This window comes from Dipodomys merriami, unplaced genomic scaffold (assembly GCF_024711535.1).
Source record: "Dipodomys merriami isolate MVZ:Mamm:240054 unplaced genomic scaffold, mDipMer1.0.p SCAF_889, whole genome shotgun sequence".
NCBI classification, from domain to species: domain Eukaryota; kingdom Metazoa; phylum Chordata; class Mammalia; order Rodentia; family Heteromyidae; genus Dipodomys; species Dipodomys merriami.
Genome location: NW_027206500.1, coordinates 1 through 22,738, shown reverse-complemented (window position 1 = coordinate 22,738; position 22,738 = coordinate 1). Strand labels below are relative to the sequence as shown.

Here is a 22,738-nt window from a genome sequence, read left to right as displayed (position 1 = left end):
ACATCTCGTTATGTTTTATTGAAACAAAATCTTATCTGACCTCTCTAAGGATTTTATTTAGAGTTATTTTGAAGTTATCCCTGAGGTCCTTTTGTCCTGTGTTTTGGCTTCTTTCTCTTTAGAAGGGTTTCTTCACATATCTGCTGAGAGTGATAACCAGTGATATTTAAGAAGGAGACTATAGTATTGGTTGTTCAGTTCAGATGGAAATTGCAAGAGAAGAGAAAAGACTGGTCAGTTGAGATGGAGAATGAGGCAGGACAGAACTAATTGGTCAATTAGGATGGAGAATGAGACAGGACAGAGCTGATTGGACAGTTGGGATGAGAATGAGACAGTATAGAGCTGATTGGTCAATTGGGATGGAGGATGAGACAGGACAGAGCTGATTGGACAGTTGGGATGGAGAATGAGACAGTACAGAGCTGATTGGACAGTTGGGATGGAGGATGAGACAGGACAGAGCTGATTGGACAGTTGGGATGGAGGATGAGACAGGACGGAGCTGATTGGACAGTTGGGATGAGAATGAGACAGGACAGAGCTGATTGGACAGTTGGGATGGTGAATGAGACAGTACAGGGCTCCCCAAATAATTTGTCAACATGGAAGTGCCCCAGATGGAACATCAGAGACTTGTCAAGGTAGCTAAGTCCTCCATGAAATGAACAAAACTAGTTGGCCATGTGAGTGTCTACAAGTCTACTGTGGGTCTCAAGAACGGTCCTGGTATGGCTGCTGGGCAGGAGAAAGGGGCCAAGGTTAGGGACACCATTTAAGGTTTAGACCCTGGCTTATTCCCTTCTACCTTTTCATCCCTCTGCCCCACTCCACCTTCTTTGATGCCTGGCCAACAGCCCAGGGCTGTGGTGTCCACCAACAACTTTCACTTGTGATGCAGCATCCACTGTTCATCCCTGGAAGCCCCTCCTTTGTGGCTGGAGATCATCCAGGACTCTGGGGAGAGGGGTGGAAGGGATTTATTGGGGTCCCAGCATCAGGGAAGACATCAGAGTTTCCTCCTCTCCACACCATCAGCTCCATCCACACAGATTAAACATAGGTGGAAGTGTTCACACTCTGGTGTCAAATGTCCACATCTGATTGCCCCTGGATTTTAGATGCCTTTATCCTACTGTCTGGCTAGGGGACTCCTTCCATCACAGAACAGATCTTCACACCAAGCCACATTCTTCTTCACCACTGAGTCAAGTCGCAAGTACCCGTGTGTACCTAGAGCTTGCGTTCTAGTTCTGTGGATGCCAGGCAGGAAATTTTGGATGTGAGTCAGATCTCATTCCTCTTCCCGTGGAAAAACCACAGGAACTCAACATTGCCACTGGGCAACCAGACACCGGCTCACCCTGGATGCTGGAACAAGTCCTCTCTTCCTCCCAAGCCCCTCCTCAGCTCCTTCTCCTAAGCTTCCCACCCATACATTCTTGAACTCAGAGCCTTGATCCGAGCTCACCCTTACATTTCATGGCCAAAACTTGTTTCCTCTGGACACAGCTCCTTTACTGAGAAACCCCGATTGGCCTTTCCCAACTGCTCTCTGGGTCATTCTGTTTGATCTTCCCTCACATCTGGCAAGCCTGTTGTTGAGGCATTTATTCACTGTGTTGCGTATTCTTTCCCACCTTCCAGACCTTCAGCTTCTGCATCCTCCACTGGATCCAGCGTTTCACCTGAGGAGTTAAAAGAAAACTTAAATGTTTTCCATCACCTGCCATATGGTCATAAGCACAAGGCACTGGTGATTGGCCATCACGTTAGTCTTCACTTCTGGAAGACCAGAGTTGTGACTTCCATTTTGTAGATGAGGACAGTAAAGTTCAGAGAGGCTACCCATAAAAATAAAAAGTATGATCAATGCAAAGGAGGGATGGAGGCTCAATTGAAGCCAGGAGATTTGATTTCAGCCCTGCCTTGGCTCTGCCCAGCTCAGCAGTCCCTTCTGCCAAAGTCTTCAAGCTTCTAGACCAGCCAAGTGCTCATTCTCTCCCCCTTTCTTCCTCTTTCTTCTCTTTCTCTCTTCTTTTTTCTCTTTCCTCTCCTCTCTCTTTCTCATTATTCTCTTCTTCTCCTTCCTCCTCTTCCTCTTCTTCCCCCTCCTCTCTCCATATCTGCCCACTTTTCAGTGATTTATCAGTGATCAAAGAAGGGTCCTTTCAACGTGCCGATCAGACTCTGAGCCATGGAAGAAAAGCCAACACTCAGAAAGATTTATCTTACTTCTCCTCCAAAAACAGCCTATGTAGATCTCTGGGGACTGTCATCCTGTGCTCATTTGTCAACTTTGGGTTGATGAAAGTAAGACTAGAGGGAACAGAGACCCTCACAGAGTAGAAAATCCCTTTTCAAGTATGGCTGATCTGTCTTGCGGTCCTCCCCTTCATCCCCATCCCGGACCCTCTCCATCATCAAGTCTGTCCTCCCCGCCCATCACCGAAGTTGCCCACTTTATCCACCCCCCAGCTCACTGACAGTCCTCCTGGAGGGTCTCAGCCCTGCCTTCTCTCTGCACAGGCTGCCCCGCAGGGTATTTTTCAATGCTAAACAGATGAGATAGGTCAGTGTTAGGAATTCTCCAGAAGCCCCTCTTCAGGTCTCAGTAAAGAGCCTGGGATCTTGGCCAGATCACCACCTACAGCTTCCTCCCTCTCAGGCCTCCAGCCCACTGTCTCACCACCTGCCCTCATAGATAATGGACTGGACAGTTTGCTCTGCCTCTGCTTCCAGTAAGTTCTCTACTCTGAGATGTCTTCTCTCATTCCTCCTACCCTGAGCCCCTTTTGCTTCCTGCTGGAATGAAATACATCTACACATACCTTCAGACTAAAAAATATCCAATGCTAATGTCCTTGCCCCAAAGGCATATTTTAAAGCTCAGGATAGCAAAGAATTCTCAAGTGAAAAATGGCAATAAAAGGGGTTTTAAAAAAAGTTAAGAATTAATAGGCTTTGGCTCCTGAGACTGTGCCCAAAGCTGGCAGATGACTTATAGAAATGGTTTCCAGCCTTCAAAATTCCATCACAAAATTTGTCCCACTCATCCCCGGGCAAAGGCCTTCTTAGTTTTCCATTTCAATATATTATGCTCTCATTTAATGCAGTCAGTTTGAAGAATAACTTCACAACGGTATCTTAAATGGCAAAGCAGTATCATTTTTCTTTGACTAAAAGGTAGCGGTAAGAACGAAGTAACCACCAAATCGTGGTGTCCAGCTCTGGTCAGGCTGGGTGTCTGTGGAGGATCTGAGCCAAGCGCGTGAATCACCCTTTCATTGCTGTGACAAAACCCCTGACAGAGGCAACCCAAAAGGAGGACAGATTTGCTCACTGTGCCTGAGGTTTCAGTCCGTGATTGATGGGTGTCCTGGCTAAGGGCCTGCTGTGGTAAGGCATCACGGTGTCAGGTTGTGGTGGAGGAAAGCTGTTTATCTCATGACAGCCAGGAAGAAGAGAGAAGAGAGAGAGGAGATGGGGGAGGGGAGAGGTAGAGGCAAAATCCATCCTTCAAAGACACACCCTTGTGACCCACTTCCTTCAACTAAGGGCCCACTCTCCAAGCTCCCAGTGCCTCCCAGTATACCATCAAATTGTGACTCTATTTGTATACTAATTCACTGGTGAAGGCAGATTCTTCTGAGTCCATTTGCTTCCCCCAAGCCCCCTGTCAACACTGCATTGGGAAACAAACCTTTAACAGATAGTCTTTCTGCGCTGCCTGTTAGCCACCAAAATGTGTCCACAGGAGGTAGCTCATCCCCCCCAACCCCACCTGCACCCTCTTTCCCCCCCACATCTTGCAGAGGGTTGAGCTGTACCCACCCCCCAAAATGCATGTTGAGGCCCAACCCCCAGAACTTCAGAATGTACCCTGATCCTATATTAGTGCTGTCTTCTAAGAAGAGGGGATTGATAACACACACACACACACACACACACACACACACACACACACACACACACACACACACACACACACACACACACACACACACACACACACACACACACACACACAGAGCCATGTGAGGACACTTAGGTGAACTCTACCAGCCAAGAAGAAAGCAACTTACCTGTCACCTTGGTCTCAGATCTCCAGCATCTGAAAATATAAGAAAACACATTTTTGTTGTTTGAGCCCTTCAAGCTGAGGTGTTCGTTATAACAGCCCTGCAGGACTAATATAAAGATCAGTGGCACCTGGGGCCTTGCCCCACAGGAAGTCAGCTGCCTTGGGTAGGGTAGCAGACCTTCCAGGCGTGTGCTGAGAGGCGCAGGGGCAGCTTAGGCGTGAGCGAGGATCTGACAGCTCTGTTGCTGCCAGGGTCTCAGTCGTGGCCTCTGTCATCCCAGCTGGAGCAGGGAAGCCCCCTCCCTGGCAGGCGGCCTAGATGGCAGGACTCAGAGTGCCTGCCTGCAGGGCCCACAGCTCACTCCTTCCAGGGAGCCAGAGAGTTTGACTAAGTTTATTATTGTGGCAAAGCAGCAACTGAAAATTTGTGTGCAGCTGGCCACTGGCAATGCCATTGTCTCCTCACTGAGCAGAGAGAAAGGAGAAAAGACCGGTGTGGGCTGAGTCAGGGCAGCCCAGCCCTGTGGTAGTACATCCCCATGTGTGTCCAGTCTGGGCCCCCAACATCGCAGGAGCACCCAAGCCAGGCAAAAAGCCAGCCTCCCGCATCTGAATTACACTGCTGTGTGAAAAAGCTGCAAGAATGTACTAATGTTTGGCCTGACTTTGTGAGCAGATATTATCATCTTAGGCTAGAATCCTAGGTCTCCCGGGTTCTGTGGGTCAACCTTCAGAGCCACACTGTCAAAGACCAAGTTCACCCCTTGCTTACCTTTCAGTCCTGTCAACTCCTGAAGCACTGCCTGAGTTTTGTCCACTCTGTTCCCAGAAGGGAGTGAGACCTGCCCTGTCCTCCAGGCTCTCTAATTCTCTCTTGCCCAAGGAGGAAGTCAGTTCTTGTTCTATTAAGGCTGACTAGATGAGACCCAACCACATGATGGAAGGCAACTTTACTCAGACGCTAATGATTTAAATGTTAATCTTTCTCCACACCCTCTTCATGGAAGCATCTAGCACCATGCTTGTTCTCAAGTATCTGGAAAACATGATCCCACCAAGTTGACACAAGAAATTAACTGCTCCCACCAGGTGGTCCAGGCCAAAGAGCTCAAACTCTGGCTGTGAGTTTCTCCATCCATGAGAAGGGAGTGGTATTACTTAGTGTTGCATGGGACTGCTACTAGGACCAAATGGGAAGCCTAGGCCATGCAGCAGAGATGCACACAGTGAAACACAACCCACTGTACAGATGAGGAAACCCAAGCTCAGAAAGGCAAAGACACCCAACGCTACTTTGTTTCCGATAGAGTCGAAGTCCCTGACAGCATGGCAGGCCTAGAGTTTTATGACTCTCATGCATTTTGGCAGCCTGCTCCCTTAGATGACGCTCACAGAGAGAGTAGGTCTTAAAAATAGCAATCCCTCTGATGTTAACCTCTGTAATGTCTTCACATAGGCTTCTCATGACTAGAGAAACACAGAAGGAAATTCATCATTGGTGGCACCACTCTGGGCCCTGGGGTCAGCCACGGGTGGTGTAACGGGGACCACTGGATTTTAATGAAGTTTCACCTGATGCTGGGGGTTGGTTATGAACTCCCCCAACCCTCTGGAAGAGGCCAGGGTTCACCCTCCGCTGGGAGCCCACTCAGGAAACCCTGGTTGCTCGGTGTCTAACCAAAGGCCACAGGTGGGGTAACTGACAAGGAATTAGAGCTGCAGTTAGACTCCCTGGGAGTCTGAGGCCAAGGTGCCGGCCCTGGTGAGGTCCTCTGCTTCATCATAATGTAATGGAGGGTGTCCACGGCAAGACAGAGCAGGCAGCCCTCCTCCTCTTCCTCTGCCCCTTCCCACGCTCTCCCTCTCCCCTCCTCCCTTGCCTCTTCCCCTTCTTTCCCCTCCCCTCCTCTTGGAAAGCCACTGATATCCCCGTACGTTCCCCCCCCATGACCTCATCTGACCCTAAGCATGTGCTCAAAAGTCTACTCCCAACCTCAGTCCACATCTGAATTGAGGGTGAAGTTTCTCACCCATGAACTCTGAGGGAACACATCCACACTCCAGTGCTCTGAAAATGCAGGTCCCCAGGCCCAGCCCACAGGACCAGAGGCAGCGACCGGCCCAGGCTGCTGGGAGGCTGGGATGCTGTGGGGCTGTGGTCCAGCCCCGAAGCGGAGATGCAGAAGCCACCTCACAACGCACAACACACTTATGCTCGGAGGGCACAAAGGAAAGAACCCTCAAAGGGTGTTAGGGAGCTAGGTTCAAGGCTAGCTCCTACCTTTTCATCTTTCTGGACTCTCATTTCCGCATTATAAAGAAAACATTGCTGACCTGTGGTTTAAATGAATTTCAGGATGGGAAGGGGCTTCGGCAACTGTAAACCTGACCAAAAGTGAGAGAGGTTTGTGGAGCTTATGCCTCTGCATTACTCTCCGCCACTTCTTGAGGCTTCTGAGCTCAGTCCCGAGGGGGCATTGGGTGAGAGGAGGAAGGGAAGATACAATCACCCAGCACCTACTGCTGTCTATGAAGAACAGAGCTGTGTCCTTGAAACCCATGGTTTCACCTGATCCCCAAGTTACAAATGAGGATAATAGACCCCTGCACACAGTGGAATAAGGACTTGAGCTGTTGTCTATGTGCAAACTTTACCCAGCAATGGGAAAGTCTACAGCTGAGCTCCCTGGATGGGGGAGATTGGAGCTGCAGGGCTCGGGGCCTCTCATGGCCCATCCAGAAAGGACACGACTACACCCATCCCTGGACCTGTTTGTGAATCCTGAAAAGGTCACAATCTCCAGAGATAAATGTGGACAGGATTAGCCAGATGCTATTGCCTTATTCACCAACTTTGCATCAGGTTGTGGAGTGCAAAGCGTTTGAACTGAATTCATAAGAGTTAACCATGCTTGTGTGTTATTTTTCTTGGCAGGGCTGGAGCAAAAACAGCCTTGAGCATGGCTTCACCAAAGAGAAAGCCAGAGGAAAATGATTTGGCATGATAGCATAGGACTTTGTGCTGGATAAAAGATGTAAACACGCCGGGCGCTGGTGGCTCACACCTGTAATCCTAGCTACTCAGGAGGCTGAGATCTGAGGATCACGGTTCAAAGCCAGCCCGGGCAGGAGAGACCGTGAGACTCCTATCTCCAATAAACCACCAGAAAAACGGAAGTGGCGCTGTAGCTCAAGTGGTAGAGCGCTTGCCTTGAGCTGAAGAGCTGAGGGACAGCGCCCAGGCCCAGAGTTCAAGCCCCACGGCCGACAAAAAAAAAACAAAACAAAACAAAACAAAAGATGTAAACACCTCAGATGTGCACCTAAAAGCATGGCTTCCAGACACCTGTTGTCCCAGCCATGTGGGAGGTAGAGGTCAGGAGGATCATGGATTAAGATGAGCCAGAGCAAACTGTTCAGACCCCATCTCACAAGCCAGGCTCTGTGGTGCACACTCACAATCTCAGCTACAACAGAAGATTGTGGTCTGGTGAAAAGCAAGGCCCTATCTTAAAAACTAACCAGAACCAAAAAGGGCTGAAGGCATGGCTGGAGTGGCAGCGTGCCTGGCTAGCAAGTGCAGACCCTGAGCTCAAACCCCAGAACTGCCAAAGGGGAAGACAATTGCTTCAAGGCCTTTAGCTTTAATTGTGGCCATTTTATTCATGTGTGAGAGTGGTTCTGGGTGGATCTCTTTCATGTCTCTGGTTGATAGATGTAAAGCTGCCCCCACATCCCAGAGTTCCCCTGTCGTCTCTGAGCTTACATGATCGCATGGAGCCCTAGTGTCTGCCCAGCAGAATGTGGCACCAGCGAGCCACCAAGGCATGTGTGCAGTGACCGGCAGGGCCAGATTCATGCCTGGTAAAGCCGTTGGGTGATTCTGTAGAGAAATGTAGCCTTGAATATGGAGGCTTGTAATAAAAAAAAAAACAGCCTGAAATACAAATAGAGTAATTTGGAAACTGAATTACACCATGCCCATTAGAGTCTGAGAACCTAATTCTTACCTATTTCCCCATCTACTCTACTGGAGAGCAGAGTCCTAACCTAAGAGTGAGTCTCATCTCTGCCGCCATTCACTCTCAGACAAGGCATGGGGGGCAGCACATCACAGACTCCTATAAACCACACTCTTTCCTCACTAGTCACACCTGTGTCAGGATCAAGTAAAGTGACAGGAAAAATGCTTCTTCAGTACCCCATACCAAATAGCCATGCTACCCACTGTGAAATCCATAGAATACGCTTCAGTTACATGTCCTTATCAAACAGTAGGAGCTCAATAAAGGCTACTGTTAATATTAACATCTGTGCCTCCATGAGTGTTTAGGCATCATTTTTGGATGCTATGGTTGGTATGTGATCCCTGCCATCACGAGAACCAGGAGAGACAAAGAGGAAAGAAAGAAAGAGTGGGAGAAAGGAAGGAAAGAGTGAGGGGGAAGGAAGGAGGGATGGAGGGATCGAGAGAAGGCAAGGAAGGGAAGAGGGAAGGAAAGGGAGGAGGAAATGAAGGGCCATTTAATGGACAGCAATGGTTTCTGCCTTGTTCACTGTTACATTTCCAGATGAGAAATCATGCCAATATGGCCAGAGATTCTGAAACTCACGAACCAAGTTCAAGAGCCTCTCATTCCCCATTGGCTTGCCCCATTCCAGCCATAGCCAAGGGAAATCCTTGCAACCCCAGCGGGTGCCCCTGGCCTTCCCTCCATGGCCACCCCTCAGCACTCCACATCTTTGCCTCCTGCTGGAGAGCAACAGCAGCGGTTCTTCCTGGTGCCTGGTTCCCAGGCTGGTTTCTTCCGTTAGAACCAGCCACCTTGCCAAATCCACCCCAGAACCACACAGAGTGAGCACGATTATCCAGTGAACTGCTAAGAAGACTGAGACAAAGAGAGAGTAGGATGGGCATGGCTACACAGCCAGAGAGTAAGAGGCAGGCCCAGGGCGGGGCCTCGGGACCTGGAGTGTGTCCTCCCCTAACCCGCTTCTAATGATTATTCTCCATATGAACAGTGTGGTTCCTCCCCTGTAGGAGACTCCACATATCCACTTCCCCACCAGGTTTTCTTGGTCTTTGTCACTGCCTGCGATTTCCAGCACCATGGCTAAGAAGCCCCTGACAAATGGTGCAGGCAGACATGGCCTTGCAGTCTGTGTTGGGCTCCACCGGTACGCAGTCTCGTATCTGTGCTATTTTTAAAATAGCCCCGCTGACATTTTATGGTGTGTTTGATTTGGGGGCTGAGGAAGAATTCAAGAGCAGGACCAGGTTTTATCACCTCTCCTGCCTACTTTCCATCAGAAAGTCATTTGGCCCTGCACTAAAATTACCGGGCCTGTCTTCAGAAAGCATTCTCAGCTCTCCCTATCCATGCCACGCTTCCAGGGCCCTTGCTGGACATATGAGCTCATTTTCAGCAGGATGACACTTGGGGCTGAGATATGATCACTGTGAAAAATAGAACTGAAGGAAATGATGCCGAAACCAGCTAAAAGGACAGCTCTGATAAGATGCTCTATCCTAAAATGGTCTTCTTATTAAGATTCCCCACTGCTTCACCCAGCTCTGCCAGAGTCTGTCCAGTGAATCTCGTACAGAAGAGATCTACTTCACTTGACTGAATGTTGAGACCAGAGTTCTTCCAAGGTCCTTTACAAAGATCAAACAGGGCCAGGTGACAGTGACACACTGCTGCAATCTCACCTACTCAGGAGGTGGAGATGGGGAGAATTGAAGTTCACAGGCAGCCCAGGCAAGAAGTTCAAGAGACCTCATTCCGGCCAATACAAAGCTAGAGGTGGCAGTGTACACCTTCTTCTCAGCTACGTGAGAGGCTCAGATTGAGAGTGTTATGATTCTGGGCCAGCAGAGACAAGAAACTTCTCAAGACCCCCATCTCAATAGAAAAATGCTGGGCATGACTATTGCACTTGCAATTCTAGCTTCAGCAGAAAGTGTGAATAAGAAACTAGTGGTTCTAGCCCCCCCCTCAAAAATCATGGAAGCACAGAAAGATGGCCTTGTGGCTCAAATGGTTGAGTGCCTGCCTAGAAAGTGCAAAGCCCTGGGTTCAAAATCCATTACTGCCAAGAATAAACACAAAAAGATCCCTTGCCAACTTCACCACTTTCTACGCATGGAAGCCATGCTGAACACAGGGAGACATCTTGGGTAATCTTAGTGACCGAGGATTAGCTATTGTCCCACTTTCCAGATGAGAAAAACAAGGCCCAGAGTAAATGCCTCAAGAGCACATGGTTTCATAAACTACTACTGATTTAAACCCACTGGTTCCATGGATCAGAAGGACCAGCCCAGCTTTCCTGGGCCATCCCCTTAGTGTCTCGCAAGAAATGCAAGCCTGGTGCCCCCTGGACAATTCCAGATCTCCTTCCAAGCCCTCATGATAGTTGGCAGAATCCAATCCTTATGCCTATAGAACTGAAGTCTGCATGACCTTGCTACCCTCCTCTCAGAGACCCCTGCCCATCCCACCAGGGGCCCCAGTGACACATGTCAGCTTCGAATGCACAGGGATGGGCAGACAGAGGGACTGCCACTCTGCCATGGTGGCCACATTCTATGGGCTGGTGGCAGGTCACAGCTGCTGCCTCACCTGCCATAGGAGACCCTGGTCCCTGGACTCTGCAAACCCAGCTTCTCCTCACCTTCCAGATGTCAGTCTGTCACCATCTCTGCAGCCTTCCACAAACCAAGTCCTGAAGGCAGGACCCCTCTGTTGATCTCTCTTCCAGAGCCTGGTTTGTTTTCTTCAGACCTCTTTTCTCTGAGCTCTAAATCCTGCCATTCCTCACTCATTGGAATGTCACCCTGCCAAGATGTCAGGTCCACTAGGCTAGTCGGTCATATTTTTTATGTCCCCCGTGATCATAGAGGGGCATCCTAAAAATGCTTGTGATTCTGCTCTAAGCTAAGAACTGATGCAGAAGGAACAGGACAGGTCCCACACACTTGGCCTACCCTGCAAAGGAAACAGCCCTAGATAGAAATTTCCCAGCTACCGGGACACGGGCCTCTAGGCCCTGTCCCCTGCAGGGCAGCCCCTCCCCTCGGAGCTGATAGGTCTAATGACCACACTTGTTACATCTGTGTGTCCCCCATCATTGTGGCTCAAGGGACAGTGAGGAGGGCCTTTCCAGTATGGATGCAGGGCTTGGATAGGCAGGGTGTTTGTCTAGTGATGTGCTTCCAGCTGCCACTTGGGAATTGCCCTCCTCCTCTGTTGTCTCTTCCTCTACCATACCCATGTGGCAACTTCCTCTGGCTGCCGAGGAAATGGCCCCCAGTTTGGTGGCTTAGAATACCACAAATCGATTCTCTTTGTTCTAGCCAGAGGTAGTCCATGCTTTCTTTGGAGGATCTGGGAGGACCTGTTCCTGGCTCCTACTGGCTCCAGACATTCCTTGTCTTGTGACTGCATTGCTCCAATACCTGTCTCTGTGTCTGCTTCCTTGGGTCTGTGTGTTCAGATCCCCATCCCTTTTTATTTAGGAAGACCCAAGGCACTGGATTTAAGCCTGCCCTAATTCATGGTAATTTCAGCTGGAGATCCTCAGAGAATTGCATAGGCAAAGACTCTGTTTCCAAATGAGGCCCCGCTCTGTATTTATGAGTGGATATGCATGGGTGGTGGCACATTGTTCAACCCAGTATTCCAGACTCCAACACATCCACCTTGGTCTGCATGCTAGCACTCTCTCTGGGCCACGGCCCTTAAAGATGATTGCTGCTCCCTGGACCAAAGCCACTTCCTCCTGATTTCCCACAGCCCCAGCCATCTACTCCATCCTGGGTAGGGATTAGAAGGTGGGCTTAAACACTTGCTGCTGTTTTCATTCTTAACACATCTTTTCTTTCCCCCTTTCTCACATTTTATTGAGAAACTATACTGGGAGCAGCCCTGGGCACAGAACTTGTATATGCTGACTTGATCCATGCACACTTGATATGGTGTACTCTGCCTTTTATTTTCATTTTGTCTGCTGTCAAATTCATCTTCCCAAAGGGCCTCCTACCCATGTCCTGCACCATCACTGTCTACAGTGATATTTTGTGAGCACAGCAGCAGGGGCCCATTTACTTAAATCTCATCAAAATTCATAGGCTTGAAAAGTCACAACAAATAAAGTAAAAGATTTAAGGACATAGGCCAAATGTATTGCATGAAATTATTACCAATAATCTCAGTCTGTGTTCAGGTGGAATTAATATTTGATAAACTCATGAGCAGCTGCTCTTTATTTCCAAGAAAGCTGTCATTAGTCTCAATAGTTCTGACATTTATTATAAATGAGTGTGTGTGTGGGTGCAAGTTTCTGAAATCTATGGTTTTAATACAGAGCTCGGCAGTTACTGCCATGCTGACAGTAAATCAATGGATGTGCTGGGCTGGCCATGCATTCTCCCTTCCATTCCTGTGTTCTTCCATGTCCCACATATGTTTACATGACCAACAGAGTGCTAGGTGGAGAAATATAGCTGTGCAGAGAGCAAATCTCATTTTCAAAATTGCTGGTCAGATGTGGGAAGTCCTTTGCTAGAATAGTGGCATAGGGTGGAACTTTCCAGAAAATTTCCCCCCTGGCTTTGCAGCGTGTTGAACACTGTGTTTCCCTAAGACAGGGGGTTCAATAAACTCTCTCCATAAAGTGACTACTTTAAACCTTCAGAACCATATCTGGCTCTGTTGTATGTTCTTTTGTGTTGGCTCTGTGTGTGTGTGTGTGTGTGTGTGTGTGTGTGTGTGTGTGTGTGTGTGTGTGTGTGTGTGTTGCTTTTATATAGCTCTTTAAAAAATGTAAATGCAATTGTTAGATCATAGACAACACAAAACAAGGCCCAGAACTGGACTTGGCCCTAGTGCTATCATATGTCAATCTCAGACCTGCACACTTGCTGACCTCTTGTGTCTAGATCTCATGTCACCCTGGTGGGGGGAGGCCAGAAGGACAGCAGGGCAGAAATGAGCCTCTACCCATGCCATAGACCTATCACCCACTCCTTAGACACCATATCACAAGATAAGCAATAACTTCAGTATACAGGTTAAGGATTTCTTTTTGTCATTACAACAGCCTGGAATTGAGAGGCCAAATATTAAGAATATTCTGAGAAAAAAATTCAGTCTACTTGCATTTCCTGGAAGGAAAAGTGAGTGAGACAGAGCTTCCTATCCTTTCTACCTCTGCCTCTGACTGAGACTTCATGCTAGTGGAGAGAGCAGGCTGAAATCACCTTGGTCCAGCAACACTGTCTGAGATGGCTTCTTGGATGACTCCAGTGATCACACCACTCACATTTCTCTTTCTTCTCTTACAGAGACATCAAGCCAGACAACATCTTACTGGACGAGCATGGTGAGTCCGGAGCCCTTTCCCAGGAACTCTTAGTGGACAGGGTGGGGCACTGGGAAATTGGGACAGGGAGATCCTGGAGCATTGGGTTTCTGGGTTAGGTAAACATCTGAGTTCATTTCTGAGTTGAATTCTCTTGAAGGTGTTTGGAAGCCATTGCTATTCATGTGTCTATTTGAAGAGGACAGTCATAGCAAGGGATGGGCCTAGGATCTCTAGTTTTCCACCCTCAGCCCTTCCACCCATAAGCCTGTGACTCAGAAGTTATTTACCGCTCTGAGCCTCCATGCTGGCTTCTGTAAGATGGAGAAGGGGGTGCCCCACTTTCAGGGTTGTGGGTTCATAAAATGAGACTGTATGTGGTGGCTAACCCAAGCTCAATGGTAATTCACTAAGCCCTGTCACTCAGCTGTTATCTGTGTCAGCTCTAAAGCTTCCATGTAGATTGTCTGGACATCTTAAATTGACATAGGAAGCCAGAAGTGGGGCCCAAGATTCTGCCTTGTTATAGCTTTCAGGTGAGGCTGACACAGCTCATCCATGGACCACGCTTCTCACAGCCTGGCACCATGCCAGTGCTCAGCCAATTCTTTTGGAAATTTCAATGGTTCAGCCACTTTGACTTATGGAAATTATCTACTGGCCTTTGGCTATAGGAACTGAGAAGCCAGTCCTGTCCTGTTTCAACTAGCTAGGGCCTCTGAGTTCTGTGTTACGATGTATTGTGATGTATTATGATGTTCAGTAAAGTTTAAGAACCATATGCCAAGGGCCAGGCCCTGATGATGCATACTTTAATCCAGGCTACTTTGGGGGGTAAAGGCAGGGGGAAGGGCTTGAGTTTGCAAAATACCCCTCAGGTGACAGGCATAGTCCAAGAAGCTCAGATTGGATAAATAATTACACTAATTCAAAGCACAGCTGTGCAGCTGACATTTCTGAAGTCTGCACATGGACTTCGCAGTCTGCCACAGGGCTCTTCCTGAAGGCCCCTTGGACAGTGGTTGCAGTGAGTCTCTTCTGAGGCATGACGGGGGCACTCGGGAATGAGTCTGTCACCTCTTACCCTCAGCTTCCCCACTCTTTCCCAAGCCCTGCACCCTGAGGGGCCATATGGGCAGGGGAGGCCAGAGGTCTTGGGGTGAAGCCCTTAGGGCTTGAATCCTCACTCTAGAGCCCTGAGCTAGACATTCCCCCTCTTGGCTGTTTACACCAGGAAAGGAGTAACAAGATGGTATTCACAGTTGTCCCAGTTTCATGGAGCTTGCACACCTTCTTTCCCAGAAAGATATTCTGCTTGCTCTCACAAAACCTCACCCAAATGCATCTCCTCTGTAGCACCTAAACCCAAGGTGTAGCTGCAAGAGAGTCAGAAACATGTTGCCCTCTGGGACTGTGACACAGAGAGTCACCAAGGAGGGGGAGAGAATACCAGTTTTAGGTGTTGAGTGAAGCCCCTGGTGGAGTCACTGTGGAGTAGATCCCAACTGGGAAAGGGTAAAGCTTCCCCATGAATGTCACTTATAGTGACTGATAGGAGTAAAAGCGAGTCTACAGCCAGGACGGCCAGGAAGAAGGGAGGTGGATCAGTCAGGCCGCCATGACTCTTAAATGATCAACACAGAAATCTAGTGCTGTGGCATCTGGAGGCAAGGAGGTGGAAAAAAAGAGCAGGGTGGGCAGAGGATATGAGCTTTTGTGAGCCTGGCAGTAGGTGGTCCACACAGGGCATCAGCTCAGGTCGGATGCAAATGGTACAGTCACAGAGTGTCCAGAGGGAATTCATCCAAAGGAAAAGCCCCTTTCCAAGCTCAGCAGTGAGAACCATTACCACCAGGAATGCTGTGATTCTACAGCTCAGGATTTTCCCCCTGCTCTCTGCCCAGAGGCAGTCTGGCAGACGGATTGCTTTTTAAAGCCTCAAGTTGCGCCCTTATGACCACAGCACAGGAAGGAGCCAAATCCAATAGAAAAGAGAAATCCCAGGGGTGCCTCACGCTTTAACCGGCAGAGGCATGTTCTGAAAACCATCAATCTTCCTGCTGCCGAGCCAGATGAAACTTGGATAAGCTTGTGTGTGGAACTTGACTGGCTTTTTCTTTTTTTCCCTTCTGCTGCTGTCCTGCGATAAGTCCACTGTGATCTCCATGAAGATAAGTAGAAGGAAGATTGGTTTTGTGCTTGCTTGGGACAAGTGCTCCCGTGCGGGCTGTGGGCTGGCTTTTTCCTCGGCATAGAGAAGAGTATTTTTAGCAGGGGGCCTGCTGGATGATCAACTCCCAGCTTCCAGTTGCTTGGTTTTGATGGTGCCTTTCTGCCCTCTAGCTCAGGTCGCTGGATATCCTGAAAGCCAAATAGAGCTGGAGTCTCTACACATGGTTAAATTCCACTGAGGCACGGAAGGCAGGGGTCACCACCTGCGCTAAGCCCTGGCCTAGCTTTCCTGGTGGCCCCAGCTCCGCACCTCTCTCTCCCTTGGATTCCCAGAAACGCATGGCAGCCACCAAAGTGGATTTCAGAGGCAAATCTAGAAATAGATTTTTGCAACTCAACCAGACAATTGCTCCGGGGTGACTGCCCCAACCTTTCAGCTCAGGCCCGAAAGGTGCCAGTGAGACAGCAGGTCCGGGGTGCAGCGGGCCCTTGTTCATCTGGTGAAGCCACCTGGGTGTCCCATCACAGCGCAGAGGAGGAAGAGGCAGGGTGAGGAATGATGAGGAAGGAAGAGGCAGGGTAGGGCAGAACCAGATGCCTGGCAATCATGGCTGCAGAAGGGATGTGTGGCGTGTTTAGGCAGGCTCAGCGTGCTTGCTCCTGACTGTGCCCTCCTGATGTTGTGCCCTGGAGACTACCCACTCCCTGAAGCTTCCATCGTTAGCTTTGTCACCTTGATGTACGTGTTGGTGTATATGTGCCTGGGTGCTGACGCTGAGCTTTCTTTGCTCAAGGCTAGCACTCTACCACTTGAATCACAGTGCCACTTCCAGCTTTTTGGTGGTTAATTGAATATAGGAATTTCACAGACTTTTCTGCCTGGGGTGTCTTTGAGCCGTAATCTTTATTTCTCAACATCCAGATTAGCTAGGTTCATAGGCATGAGCCAGTGGTGCACAGCTAAAATTTGAACACATGATTTTGGAGGGACACAAGCATTGAAACCCTAACAGTGACTTCACCAGAACCCCAACTTGTCTTAGTACCTGATCTTGTCCAGAACTTCAGTAAATAAATACAGGTTGTTTAAGCCACTCTCCCAACGGTACTGGATCAGAACAGCACAAATGGACTGAGTCACAACCAGACAAACAACACTGGTTTTTAGAGACAGGCCCTAAAGAAAGATGCATTTCTTCTGCACTGAGTAGAGGGAGCGGAGGAGGGGTGCACATGGGATGATAGGTTGTAGACACCCCGGGAGGCTGAGGCAAGGGAAGGCATCTCAAAGCAGAGTCTGTGCTAGTTATCGTGAGACGAAAGCTCAGAGGCTGTGGAGACTTTCCCTTGTATTGGCTGAGGAAGGTCTTCCTGGAAGACACAAAGTCTGGAGCTTATAAGGTTGTGATTAGAACAGGCTGTTCCTGTGAGGATGTCCTCACACAAGAGGCCTTCGGCACGAGCTTGTTGCTTTGGCAGAGTAGCTAGCAAGCAGATGACCCGTGAGGAGCCACTGTGCACAGCCTCTCGGCCCATTACATTAGCGTTTGATCGAAGTGGCACCATTCGATTCTGACACCTTTACCACTCCCTTTAACTCCAGCCTCCTTGGTGGCCTCTCAGTTCCCCATGCCCACAGTGTTCTTCCTCCAGAGATCCAAGACCTTGATCTTCTCTCCTTTAGGTCTTTGCTCAAATGGCTATGTTCTGGTCACTCTGTTTAATTCTGTAACCACCTTGCACGGTACTTATTAATACTAACTCCCCTTGACAGAGGAGGAATCTGAGGCTTGGTAACCTGCCTGGTCCCACCTTTCATAAGTTGCTGTATGAACTGGGACACCCACCAGCAGTGGCTGGTGACACAGAGCCCAGCTTACGCAGTCCTAGCCAATAAAGGGTAATTTTATGCCCGTGGTCTTCAGCTCCTTATAGTGCTACTGGCATTGGCCAAAGACAGAAAACTCTTCATTTCCTGAAGCTTCCAGGAAATCATTTCTCTTGACCTCTATCATATATGGCATTCTGCTCACCTACCATTGGTCACAACCTGGTCATATGACCACTGGCAGCTGCAAGGGAGACTGGGAAATGTAGTCTTTAGGTGAGTTTAAACCCAGCTAAACAGTCTATATGAAGGCCACCTATTTCAGACATCCCATAGTTGCCGGGTGCTAGCAGGGAAGTGTGCCTCAGTGAATAGAGCTGATCAGGCCTGGGTACAGTGAGAGAGTACGCTCACCTTCACACACCCCACAGTTCAACTAGGAGGGTGGATTTGTTGGTTGGTCTTAGAAATGGGGGAACTTGGATGATGCACAGGGTCAGCCCTGGCTAGAGAAAATAGTTACGAGCCATGCCGCAGCAGGGGAGTAGTGTGAAGGGCTCACACTTGCATATCCCACACCCCAGCAAACAGCTGGATGGTGGCTCCTGCCTGGTTTACAGACACCTGACAGGCCTTGTGACCATCATGAAATCAATACCTTGCTTCTGCTTCTTGCCTGTGGGCCCCAGGCAGGGTGCTGGCCAGAAGCCTGCTCACGTATTGGCGGCAGGCAGCTGAGCCTGAGGTGCGTGGCTTGCACACAAGGCTGCTGGTGCTTTTCCTGTCCACCATGGCTGATGGCATTGGGTACGCCTCTCCCGCAGGCCTCTCTGGGCCTCTCAGCACCTGCTCCAGATGATGTCCTCCAAGTCAAAGTCAATTTTGTATATGTTCCCGTCTGATAAGTCCTGTATCCCAAATATAACCAGCCATCCTATCTTCTTCATATTTGTTGATAATGGAGAGAGAACCAAGGCCTGATACTGGCTTAGCAGCGATTCCACTTCACAAACTATGCCCCGAGTCCTTTTAGTTATTTTTTAATAGGGACCTCATGTATGTATGTAAGCCACCCTGGGACCAGGATCTGCCTACTTACATTTCCCATGTAGCTAAGATAACAAGTGTGTGCCACCATGTCCCAATACTGTCTTGAGATGGGGTCTGGCATTTGTGCCTGGTCTGGCCTTGAACTACAAGCTTCACAGTCTCTGCCTCCTGAGTAGCTGGGACTGCAGATGTCAGCCATGGGTCCAAGTTCTCACCAGCCATTTTTACAAGGCTTGCAGACACCAGTAGAGAGAAGCCTAACTCCGGTTAGACCTATTGTTCAAGGCTCTGGTTCTGGTTTCTCTTAGCTGACAATTCCTCAGAAAGGGTGTACTGGCCATTCCAGATTCCCTCCCTCCCCATCCTTTCCTTCTCTTGACTTCTGTACCCCCTGCACCCCTGTTTCCTTCCTTCTTCCCTTTCCCTCTGCCTTTCTTCTCATGTCTTTTGAACCTCACTGGGATATCCCTAGCCTCTCCATGCCACTTTACTGCCACGGTAACACAGGGCAGAAAGTGGTCCCACCCTGTCCTCACCTACTAAGTTCACCAAGGTCTAGCTGAGGTAGGTCCAGGCTGAGGGCCACTGAGCACAGCAGACAACAGACAAGCTCCCTACCCCTCCCCATCATGGCTCCTCGTGGGTGTCCTGTGTGATCAGACTGACCAGACTGAGCTTGCCAACTTCCTGGAGTCTGATTCTGAATCGGGGTCTCTAAGCTCTTAATCCATACAGCTTTTATTCTGACCCTCAATGCAAACATCCTTACAAAGCATATACATGCAGTACCAACTGAAATTCATGTTCTAGAATATGTACACGAAACAGACACCTTTTAAGAGTCAGATAAAATATGAACAGATCGTAGCTATTTCCTGCTCTCTGGTGGGCAGATCACAGCCTTGGGACGCAGGAAGGAGCCCATTGCCCACCGCTCTTGCTAACTGTAGTCTCTGCTTCTGTCCTCACAGGCCATGTTCACATTACAGACTTCAACATTGCCACGGTCGTGAAGGGAGTAGAAAAGGCTTCCTCCATGGCCGGCACCAAGCCTTACATGGGTAAGTTTTCCAGGCCTGTCTTCTGCTGTGGTGAGGCCCACCCATATCAACACCAGGCCTTCTCTGTCCTGCTCCATCAGATGTCCCTCACGTGTTCTCCATCTCATGCCAGGCCCACCTACCCCAGCACGTGCCCTGCTCACTCACATGCTCAGCTATTCACAAGCTGTCACTTCGCTCAAAGGATCTTCCTCCGCAGGTTTTTAGAGAATTCCAGCTCAGCCAGAACACCTAGATGTTGACGCTTTGGTGTCAGTCACTCTGGGGCTGTGTTCTTAGGTACCCAGCTATCAGTGCATAATCTAAATTGGTTTCTCTTTGGGACACTTGCCACATACTCAGTCCTCCTGGTTTAGTTTCCTTTGGTACTGATGCCTATTATCCAAGTGTTGGGCCTGATGCTTGCTAAGCAGGCCACACCTCCAGACATTTTTGTTTTCAGTTCTTTTACCAGGTAGTGTTTCATGGTATTTTACTCCTGGACCAGTCTGAATCATGATTCTCCTCCTTAAGCCTCTCACGTGACTGGAATTTGTAGACATGTACCATTGTACCTATCTTTTTTGTTGAGATAGTATCACAACTTTTTTCTAGCATCAGCCTTGAACCTTGATCCTCTCAATCGATACCTTCCAAGTAGCTGAGATTATACCACATCTGAATTAGATTTTCTTTTGTGGTCATACTGCCTTAACTACAACATTTGATAGACTTTGTCTTGATCCTGCTTAGTTAGAAATCATTTTGCGTCTTTCTATTAAATATGGCAGTCTTAAGCTTTTCATATTAGAATTTGAAGGAGTTTTACATTTCCATTTTTAAATTATAAATGTATATACAATTTTGTCAGACAGCTTTTCTGCATTTCTTGCATTCAAATGGAGTCTTCTCTATAATCTGTGGAAATATATTGGATGATGGTTAAATGATGACCTGTACTGGCATTCCCAGAATAGCCCCATTTGTTATGATGAAATTTCCCTTCTTTATGATTCTGGAACCAGTGTATGGGCGTCTTGCTCATATACTTACACCTAAGTTCATGATGAATAGTTGTCTGCACCTTTACTCCATAAACAACGGTATGTGGTTTGGACATTAGACTATTTCTAGCAAGCGAGGTTGTATGCCAGGCTGGTATGATTCCTGCATGCATTTGATACAGTTCTTCAGTAAACATAGTTGGGCCTGATGAGGGAAGAGCTTTATGCAGAAAAGACAAGACTATGAGTTCAGTTTCTAGAAAGAAGTTAAGTTTTGATTAAGACAATAGTTGAGTGACGTCCAAAAAGAAACATACTCTTTACCTGACTTACGTAACTGTAACCCCCCTGTATACAACCTTTATAAGAACAATAAAAGAATTTTTAAGAATGATTCAATAGTTTATTTCTTCCAAAGAATTCATCAATTTCATCTAACTTTTCACTCTTAATTGGTAACGTGTGCCTCTCTCATTTTCTAAGACATCTTGGTTAAAAGCTTATCGTATTTATTGATTCTTCTAAAGAACCAGTTTTTACCCTTATTGCTTTTCTTTATTGTTTCTATATTGTATTGATTTTTTCTCTTATCTTTATTACTTTCTTCTGCTTCCTAGGGGTTTACATTGTTGTTCCTTTTCTCTTTTTTTTAATTGTAAGTTTAGATAATTGAATTCAGACTTGTCTGCTTTTGTAATATAAACATTGAATGTTCTAAAGTTTAAGTCCAGTGTTAGCTGTATCTGACATAGCTAAAATATATCCCATAAGCTGGGAACTAGTGGCTTACACCTGTAATCCTAGCTACTCAGGAGACTGATGATCGTGGTTCAAAGCCATCCCTGGCAGGAAAGTCTGTGAAATTCTGTCTACCAAAAAAAGCCAGTGGAGCTGTGGCTCAAGTGGTAGAGCACTAGCCTTAAGCAGAATAGCTCAAGGTCAGCACCCAGGCCTGAGTTCAAGCCCCCAAGACTGACACACACACACATATGGAAGCATAATACATCAAGTTTCTGGGATATATGTATAATATATATAAAAATTATAGGACATATGGGATATAAATCATAATTTTGATATATTATGCTTTCATTTTATTCAGATACAAATATTTAAAATAAGTTGAAAATTCTCCCTATATGTCTATTCATGTATCCACTTAATTCTATGATGATCACAGAAAATATCTTCTATGATTTCTCTTCTTCATTTTAATTGATGAAGTTCATTGCATGAGCCATAAGTAATCAATCTTGGTGAATATGCCATGTCCACTTGAAAGAATGTATGCTTTCCTGTATGGCCAGGTGCTTTTTAAAAGACATTTAGGCCAGGCACTGGTGGCTCATGCCTGTAATTCTAGCTACTCAGGAGGCTGAGATCTGAGGATTGTGGTTCAAAGCCAGTCCAGGTAGGAAAGTCCGTGAGACTTTTATCTCCAATAAACCACTCAAAAAACCAGAAGTGGTGCTTTGGCTCAAGTGGTAGAGTGCTAGCCTTGAGGTGAAGAGCTGAGGGAGAGCACCCAGGCCCAGAGTTTAAGCCCATCGACCAACAAATAAACAGACAAATAAATAAATAAACAAAAGTCATTTAGGTTAAAATACTTGACAAGTGGTGCTCGGATTATAGATAAATATGTGTGGTTAGTTTTTCTACTTCTTATGTCAATTACTATTAGGAGAATTGAAATTCCCATCTAAGTTACATGTAATGGTTCATACTTACAATTCTAGCCATTTGGGAGGCTGAGAGCTAGAAGATCATGCTTTGAGGCCAACCTGGTAGTAAAATTCATGAGACCCTCTTCTCAACCAATAGCAAGGTATAGTGGTATGCACCTGTCAGCCTAGATATATGGGATACTGAGGTCTGGAAGATCACAGTTCTGGGGCAGCCTGGGCAGAAAAATCTGTGAGACTCTCAACAGAAAGAAATCTAAGAAGAGCGACACATGCCTATCATCCCAGGTACCGTTGGAAGAGAAAAATAGTATCCTGGCTAGGAGTGCACCCAGATAGAAAGCCAAACCCTATTTCAAAAGTAACCACAACAAAAAGGGCTGCAGATATGGTTCGACAGTAGAGTCCCTAACTAGTAAGTTCAAATCACTGAGTTTACACCCAGTACAGCCAAAAAGGGGGAAAACATTCCCGTCTATGTTTGTGCATTTGTTATTTTTTTAACTTTGGAT

The 22,738-nt window shown here is 47.7% G+C and overlaps 1 protein-coding gene across 1 annotated transcript in view; it reads left to right on the top strand.

The window, feature by feature from the left end:
• Positions 1-19,561, top strand: part of LOC138820452 (serine/threonine-protein kinase 32B) — a gene marked incomplete at its 3' end in the record, with an annotated part of 153,359 nt that extends 133,798 nt beyond the window's left edge. Inside the window, exons 5-6 of the mRNA XM_070012100.1 lie at positions 13,434-13,471; positions 19,472-19,561. Of these exons, the coding sequence (XP_069868201.1) occupies positions 13,434-13,471; positions 19,472-19,561 (128 nt within the window). The remainder of the gene's footprint in view (positions 1-13,433; positions 13,472-19,471) is intronic.
• Between the last annotated feature and the right edge of the window lie 3,177 nt (positions 19,562-22,738).